The 8687-nt window shown below is 38.4% G+C and overlaps 2 protein-coding genes across 3 annotated transcripts; both read left to right on the top strand.

The window, feature by feature from the left end:
• The first annotated feature begins 646 nt into the window (after positions 1-646).
• LOC108318751 (putative disease resistance protein RGA3) lies at positions 647-4317 on the top strand. 2 transcript variants are annotated; one of them, XM_052869288.1, is made up of 2 exons: positions 647-1975; positions 2621-4317. In XM_052869288.1, exons 1-2 carry the CDS (start codon positions 791-793, stop codon positions 3878-3880), a joined length of 2445 nt encoding a protein of 814 aa, XP_052725248.1. In that variant the 5' UTR covers positions 647-790; the 3' UTR covers positions 3881-4317. The 2 variants fall into 2 exon arrangements, with proteins under 2 accessions (XP_052725248.1, XP_017411812.1); XM_017556323.2 differs by having other exon boundaries at positions 647-4317.
• Positions 4318-4432: 115 nt separating this feature from the next.
• Positions 4433-8199, top strand: LOC108334843 (putative disease resistance protein RGA3). Its single transcript, XM_017570775.2, has one exon. The coding sequence runs from the start codon at positions 4781-4783 to the stop codon at positions 8066-8068; it is 3288 nt and encodes a 1095-aa protein (XP_017426264.2). The 5' UTR covers positions 4433-4780; the 3' UTR covers positions 8069-8199.
• The last annotated feature ends 488 nt before the right edge of the window (positions 8200-8687 follow it).

The following is an 8687-nucleotide window of genomic DNA, read 5'->3' as shown; positions in this document are numbered from 1 at the left end:
ACACCTGCCTTCCACTATCTGATTTCCGAATCCTCTTCGCTTGACACATGGCGTCCGTTTAAAGTGTTTTTGAGTGCGTTTTTAATGTGTTCCCACAATCACTAAGTCATAATTAGCACTATTCAGTTTGTGTGTAAGAAAAGTTTAAATATCCTTTTATTCACTTATAAATTACCATATTTGTGTTTAGTATTATAGAAATACTTTTTCTCGTTCTTGATAAAATATTTGTTTATTTAATTTTTTTTATTGTCTTTCATGATAGAAAGAAATTATTATCTTTTACATTATATTTATTTATTTATTTTTCTTAAGAAAATAAATTTTAAAAAATGTAGTTACTTTTAGTCATATATTTTCGTGCTTTACAGAGAAAATTAAAAGAAATAAAAAATAGCAACTCTAATTAAAAGAGACAACATTATTTGCATTCTCACTCAACTTGTTTCTTCTCTTCCTAAGTTCTTTGAAGTATACTCTAGCTTTTAATACCATTCAAAAAAGAGATATTTAAATGTATATAAATTTATGTTATTTTTTTGTTTTATTTAAGTGGGACGTATCGATTTATATGTTAGTGAGAAAGAGGCTCTACAAGCATGACAGAACTCTGTAGAATCTCAATCATTCATTTAAAGCTGTCAAACAAAAGTCATTTATTTATGTCCTTTTGTGTCATTAGATTCCTCTCATCTTCTCAATTATTCAATCTGTTCACAACAAATATTTCAGAAGATACTAATTCTTCTTCACTCCTATCCACCTCTCTTCAACCTTTCCTTCAATCCCAATGGCAGAAGCTTTGCTAGGAATTGTGCTTGAAAATTTGGGATCTTTTCTTCAAGACCAACTTGCAACTTATTGGGGTGTTGATCAACATGCTCATAAACTTTCCAGCAACCTCACCACAATCCGTGCTGTCCTCAGAGATGCTGAGAGAAAGCAAATAACAAGTCATGCTGTGAAGGATTGGCTGCAGAAACTCACAGATGCAGCATACGTGCTTGATGATATCTTGGATGAGTGTTCAGTTCAATCCAAAACACTGCACTCTGTTGATGGTCATACTTCACGCCTATCCCATCTCCATCCTAAGGACATTATCTTTCGCTTTCGTATTGGGAAGAGGATGAAAGACATCACTCAAAGGTTTCATGACATTCATGAAGAAAGGCTCACATTTGAATTGCGTGTGGGCGTCACGGAGAAGCAAGCAGTGAATGATGATGATGATGATTGGCGTCAAACTAGCTCAGTGATTACCGAACCAATATTCTGTGGCAGAGACAAGGATCGAGAGAAAATTGTAAAGTTTCTGTTGGAAGATGCTAGTAACAGTGAAGAACTCAGCATCTATCCCATAGTTGGTATGGGTGGACTTGGCAAAACAACTCTTGCCAAGCGGGTCTTCAATGATCACGAGATAAGTAAACATTTTGACTTGAGAATTTGGATCTGCGTTTCGGATGATTTCAATGTGAAGAGAATACTGCAATCCATTATAGAATGTAGCATTGGTCAAAATCCCAACCTCGGTAATTTAGAAGCAAGGCGAAAAAGGGTTGAAGAAGCATTGCAAAGCAAGAGGTATTTACTTTTTCTTGATGATGTGTGGAATGAAGACCGAGAGAAGTGGAAGGAGTTGAAGGGGATGTTGGAGTGGGCGAAGGGAGCAAAAGGAGCTACGATTTTGGTCACCACTCGACTTCAGGAAGTTGCCTCCATCATGGGGACGCATCCTGCTTACAGTTTGACAGCATTGTCAGAAGACGACAGTTGGTCATTGTTCAAACACCATGCGTTTGGACTAAACAGAGAAAAAAGGGAAGAACTTGTGGCAATTGGTAAAGAAATAGTAAGGAAATGCGTTGGTTCGCCACTTGCAATCAAAACACTGGGAAGCTGTTTGCGTGATGTAAGTGAATTAAAGCAGTGGCAGAATATAAAGGAAAGTGAGATTTGGAATATACGGGAGGTAAGTAGTTCTCTGATAAGTGACGAAAATTCTATCATGCGTGCCTTGAAATTAAGCTATTTTAATTTGGAATGGTCATTGCGGAGATGCTTTTCTTTCTGTGCAATTTTCCCTAAAGATTTTGAAATTGATAAAGAAGAACTCATTCATCTTTGGATGGCAAATGGATTTATTAAACAGGAAGGGAATGTAGAGGTGGAGGATGTTGGTAATAAAGTGTGGAAAAGATTATACGATAGATCATTCTTTCAAGAAGCAAAGGCCAATAGGATTGGTATGATTAAAACTTTCAAGATTCACGATCTCTTCCATGATCTTGCTCAGTCTATTATGGGCGAAGAATGTGTGATTTACGGGGAAAGAAAGTTGACTCGATTGCCAAATAGAGTTCACTATTTACGATTGTTAAATTCTAATTATTTTGTCGATATGGATGCCTTCAAGAAAGTTGAATCATTTCGAACTGTAATTGATTTTGGTCAAGGATTGCATTGTGTAAATATTGGTTTGTTGCCATCAAATCATTGTCTCCGAGCATTACACATAAGATCTTCTCTTTTCTCCCCACTGAATAATTTATCACATTTGAGATATTTGAGTTTGGACATGTGTTCAGTATTGCATAATTCTATTTGTGGGTTGCAGAAATTGCAAATACTGAAACTCGAATATTGTGGAGGGTTGCATAATTTTTTTCCAGAAAACATGACACAATTACAGGATCTTAGGCATCTTGTGATTAATAAATGTCCTTCAATAGCAGAGATGCCTCGGAATATTGGCAAGTTAAGGCATCTAAGAACATTGAACACGTTCGTCGTGGGTTCAAAACTGGAGTATGGGTTGGCAGAGTTACATGGCTTAAGTCTGGTTGGAAAACTGCATATCAGAGGCCTTGAGAATGTGAGCAATGAATGGGAGGCTAAAGAAGCAAATTTGATGAGCAAGAAGGAGTTGAATCGCCTATACTTATCATGGGGTGGTAGAGCTAACTCACAAGGTAGTAATGTTAGTGTGGAGAGAGTCCTGGAAGACCTGGAACCTCCCTCAACTCTGAAGAGTTTTGGGATGCAAGGATATCAGGGAAGAAAGTTATCGAGTTGGATGAGAAGTGTTGTAGTTCTTAAAGACTTGGTGGAAGTTATACTCGTGGACTGTAAGAACTGTGAGGAGCTTCCTCCACTTGGAAAACTACCACACTTGAAAAAGATAGACGTGCGTGGAATGAAAAATGTGAAGTGGATAGATGGTGAGTCGTATGAAGAAGGTGTGGAGGAGAAGGCATTTCCATCGTTGGAGAAACTGAGTGTAGAGAATTTACCAAATTTGGAGAGGTTGTTGAGGGATGAAGGAGTAGAAATGGTCCCTCGTCTTTCCCAATTAAGAATTGATGGTGTCTTGAACTTTGAAGTCCCACATCTTCCGTGTGTTGAGGAGCTTGATGCTAGAGGAATTAAGGCAGCGACTTCTTTCATGGAAGGGGTTGCGGAGAATATGACATGCCTGAAGAGCTTGCGAATTGCATTCATGAAAGATTTGAAGGTACTGCCCGACAAACTGAGCAGTCTGAGTGCACTACAGAAACTAGAGATATTGGGATGTGAGGAGTTGAGGTCACTGCCAAATAGCTTTCAACGCCTCACCAACTTGTCTAAATTAAGTATTTTCAATTGTCCTTGGCTGATGGAGAGATACAGAAGGGAAACAGGAAATGATTTGCAACTCATAGCTCACATTCCAAATATAGAATTGGAATACATCCTCGCATTCGAAGAGACAGAGGCTTTACCATTTAGTGTAGAAAGTTGGCCGCGATCATCTTGCTCATGGAACTGCTTCAAGGCTACAAGACCGCCTGCCAAAATAGAAAAATTTTATTTTGACTACATGGATGAGTATGAATGAGTCATGTCCAAGTGGTGAATACCTGGACTTGTGCTGTCATGCCAAAAGCACTCCATCTATGGATTATAGTTCTGTAAGCAAGTTTGAAAATATGTAAGGTAGTGTGTTTACTTTATATCAACTCATTCCAGTGCAGCAGATCGTGAATAGATCATAAACTGTTACTTGTGCTGAAAAGTTTTTGGTTTTGGGCGAGCGCGAATTTGATGTATGATTTGAGGAGTACCAAAGATTTTACAGGCAAGGATTTCAAATTGGATTGCAACTACGGAAACCATGTGCAATATGGCAAATATTGTTGCTACTTCCACACACTGACTTGGTGCAGTTAGACAAAAACTGCATTTTCTTGGCCATTTGAACAACCTTGGTGGTGTGACAAATTAAGGGTATGTTTGGTTCAACATTTATTTAATAAAGTTCATTATATTATATTATTTGTTACAGATAAGCGTTATTTATTTAGGTTAAAAGATTTTTTTTTCAAAACAGAGTTAAGAGAATTGAAGTATAGCATTCTAATTATTGCAATATTTCTTAATGAAAGAAAACATTGAAGCATTACTAAGAAAATAATTGCAAAGCTAACTATTGTTTTCCTCGTTAATATTCTAAAGCTTCTAATCTTTCCGGTTAAAATATGTCCACTAATTAAGTCAATTATATGGTTGGTACGCAATTATAAGGTTGGTTTGACTTGACTCCTTGTATGAACACTCCTTGTCAACAAAAGCAAAGGGGGACCACTCCTTGTAAGAAAACAATACGCTATATTTATTGCCATGGCAACCAATTGCCAAATCAAATAAATGACGCGTAGTTAATGAAGATTGATAATTTTGCTTCTCCATACTTCCTTCTCCAAAGTCATAATCATCCCAAAAACCCTCCTTTCTGTAAATGGCTGAGCCTTTGCTCGGAATTGTAATTCAAAACTTGCAATCTTTTGGCCAAGACCAACTTGCTACGTTTTGGGGTGTTGACCAACACACTCAAAAGCTTTCCAGCAATCTCACTGCAATCCGTGCTGTCCTCAGAGATGCTGAGAGAAAACAAATCACAAGTCATGCTGTCAAAGATTGGCTGCAGAAACTCACAGATGCAGCATATGTGCTTGATGATATCTTAGATGAATGTTCTATTCACTCCACAAAAGTGAATTTTGGTGATGGACATACTTCATGCCTATCCCGTCTCCACCCTAAGGACATTTTCTTTCGTTTCAATATTGGCAAGAGGATGAAAGACATCACCCAAAGATTTCATGACGTTCACGAAGAAAGGAGCATGTTTAATTTAGTACCCGGTGTCACAGAGGTCCAAACAATCCATGATAATTGGCGCCAAACTAGCTCTGACATTACAGAGCCTATAGTCTACGGCAGAGACCAGGATCGAGAGCAAATTTTGAAGTTTCTTTTGGAAGATGTTAGAGACAGTGAAGACCTCTCCATCTATCCCATAGTGGGCATGGGTGGACTTGGCAAAACAACACTTGCCAAGCAGGTCTTCAATGATAACAGGGTATGCAAACATTTTGACTTGACAATTTGGGTTTGTGTTTCTGATGATTTCAACACCAAGACAATACTACAATCCATCATAGAATGCATCACCGGACAAAATTTCAATCTCAATAGCTTAGAAGCAATGCGGAAGAAGGTTGAAGAAGTGTTGCATGGGATGAGGTATTTACTTGTTCTTGATGATGTGTGGAATCAAGACCCAGAGAAATGGAAACAGTTGAAGGGAAAGTTGCAGTGCGCAAGGGCAGCAAAAGGAGCTACCATTTTGGTCACTACTCGACTCGAGGAAGTTGCTTCCACCATGCAGACGCATCCTGCCTACCATTTGAAAGAATTGTCAGGAGATGATAGTTGGTCATTGTTCAAACACCATGCGTTTGGACCAAACCGAGAAGAAACGGAAGAGCTCGTGGAAATTGGCAAAGAGATAGTGAGAAACTGCATTGGTTTGCCGCTTGCCATAAAAACACTGGGAAGCCTCTTGCGTGACCAAAGTGAGGTAAGACAATGGATAAATGTAAAGGAAAGTGAGATTTGGGATATACGGGAGGAAAGTAGTTCTGCGACAGGTGAGGAAAATTCTATCATACGTGCTTTGAAATTAAGCTATTTTAATTTGGAGTTGTCATTACGGAGATGCTTTTCTTTTTGTGCAATTTTCCCCAAAGATTTTGAAATAGGCAAGGAAGAACTTATTCATCTCTGGATGGCTAATGGATTTATTAAATGTGAAGAAAATGTAGAAGTGGAGGATATTGGAAATAAAGTGTGGAAAAAATTATACAGTCGATCATTTTTTCAAGAAGCTAAGTATGATGAATTTGGTATGATCACAACTTTCAATATCCATGATCTATTTCATGATCTTGCCCAGTCTATTATGGGTGAGGAATGTGTGGTTATTGTGAAAGGAAGATTGACTCCATTTCCAACTAGAGTTCACTATTCAAGCTTGCTCAATTCTGGTGTGTCTGGTTATATGACTGCTTTCAAGCAAAGATTGACGACTGCTTTGAAGAAGGTTGAATCCCTGCAGACTTTTCTTGATATTGGTGGTATTGGCCCGGTGCCATCAAATCACTGTCTCCGAGCATTGCAAACAAGCTCTTCTTTGTTGTCCCCACTCAAGGATTTAACACTTTTGAGATACTTGAGTTTGAGATTTAGTAGGAGTTCGGAAGAAAGCTTAAATAACTCAATTTGTCAATTGCCGAAACTGCAAATATTGAAACTGTTTCATTGCCCCGAACTTCATGGGTTGCCTAAGGACTTGACACGATTACAGGATCTGAGGCATATTGTGATTGATGACATGGATACAATACAAGAGATGCCTCCGAATATTGGCAAGTTAAGGCATCTAAGAACACTAAGCATTTTCGTGGTGGGTTCAAAGCCAGGGTGTGGCTTAGCAGAGTTGCATAGCTTAAATCTAGGAGGCACGCTGAGCATCAGAGGCCTTGAAAACATCTCCGATGAATGGGATGCTAAACAAGCAAATTTGATTGGTAAGAAGGACTTGAATGTCCTGCACTTGTCATGGGATGGTAGTGCTAATCCAAAAGGTAGTAATGTAAGTGTGGAGAGAGTACTGGAAGCCCTAGAACCACCTTCAACTCTGAAGAGTTTTGAAATGAATGGTTATCAGGGAAGGCATTTATCGAGTTGGATGAGAAATAATGCAGTTTTGAGAGACTTGGTGAAAGTTACACTCTCCGACTGTGACAACTGTGAGGAGCTTTTCCCACTTGGTAAACTGGCACACTTGAAAAGGCTAAACGTGAGTGAAATGAAAAATGTGAAGTGGATAGATGGTGAGACGTATGACGGCGTGGAGGAGAAGGCATTTCCATCGTTGAAGGAACTGAGTGTTTATAATTTACCAAATTTGGAGAGGTTGTTGAGGGATGAAGGAGTAGAGATAGTCCCTCGTCTTTCCGAATTAAAAATTGATGGTGTGTTGAACTTTAAAGTCCCACGTCTTCCTTGTGTTGAGACAGTTCATGCTATAGGAATTGAGGCAGTGACTTCTTTCATGGAAGGGGTTGGGGAGAATATGGCTTGTCTAAAGACCTTAAGCATTGAATTCATTAAAGGAGTGGTGGTATTACCCGACGAATTCAGGAGGTTGGGTGCACTGCAGGAACTATACATTGCAGAATGGTATGATGTAGAGTATTTTCCAGAACACGTGCTGGAAGGTCTAACTTCTCTTCGATCTTTGATCATTTCTGACTGTAAGAAATTGAAATCGTTGTCTGAAGTTGTACGACATTTGGCTCGTCTTGAGAGTTTGATGATCAGCGATTGTCCAGAGCTGGTGGCTCTACCAAGCAATATGAGTCAACTAACTGCCCTGCGGGAGGTTTCAATCAATTATTGCTGCACATTACCATATGGCTTACAACGTGTCCCCTCCCTACGAGTTTTATATATATACGAATGCACGTTTACTTCATTGCCGGACTGGCTAGGAGACATGACTACTCTTGAACAATTAAGAATTGCATACTGTAAGGAGTTGAGGTCACTGCCGAGTAGCATTAAACGGCTCACCAACTTGTCTTATTTAAGCATATGCAGATGTCCTCATCTGAAGATGGAAACAGGAGAGGATTGGCAATACATGAAGCACATTCCAAAATTAGAACTATTGCCATGATCTGTTTACTTCTCTCCCTATTGTGTCAGTTTGTCCTTGAAAATTATGTAGCCTTTTTGCGCAATTGAATAATAAAACAACGTTCACTATTGTTTGTGCTCAGATAAAGTCGTAAAAGAAATCATTTTTTTTATATGCAATTTCTAAGTGATATGGTGATATGGTAAGAATCTAGAAAATAAAGTATTTGAATTGATACATATGTGTTTTAAAATAATGAGAGCAGTTATTTTAATGTTAAAAATTCAATAATATATATAGAATCTTATAAACACATTTCATTATAAAAACACTTATCATCTCTCTAAAATCCTTTTTTCTATACTTCTTCTCACTTCTTTGTAAGATTTTTAACCCCTAAGTTATCTCTTTGATGATTAGGAAGTACCTAAGTGATCACAGTAGTGATATCTTCAATATCATTCAATCAGTTTTCCCTATAGAGTAAGTTAGTTATACTCCTTTTTCCTTTGATTTTCTATTTAAGTCACATGCATGTAGCTATAACGCATGTGATAGCGTCCTCCTCGAGCTAGGTTAGGCCAAAGCACGAAGATGAAGCTATGGAGGTGGAATTTGTGCGGAAGCGATGGATATGGTGGTGGGCTCACAATTTTGG

Source organism: Vigna angularis, chromosome 10 (genome assembly GCF_016808095.1).
Source record: "Vigna angularis cultivar LongXiaoDou No.4 chromosome 10, ASM1680809v1, whole genome shotgun sequence".
Classification (NCBI taxonomy): Eukaryota; Viridiplantae; Streptophyta; class Magnoliopsida; order Fabales; family Fabaceae; genus Vigna; species Vigna angularis.
The sequence above is the reverse complement of the archived record's forward strand: the minus strand, read 5'-3'. Positions and strand labels throughout refer to the sequence as shown.

Bases quoted from the DNA above. Each gene is read 5' to 3' on its own strand.
- LOC108318751 (XM_017556323.2), top strand. From the start codon at position 791: ATGGCAGAAGCTTTGCTAGGAATTGTGCTTGAAAATTTGGGATCTTTT.
- LOC108334843 (XM_017570775.2), top strand. From the start codon at position 4,781: ATGGCTGAGCCTTTGCTCGGAATTGTAATTCAAAACTTGCAATCTTTT.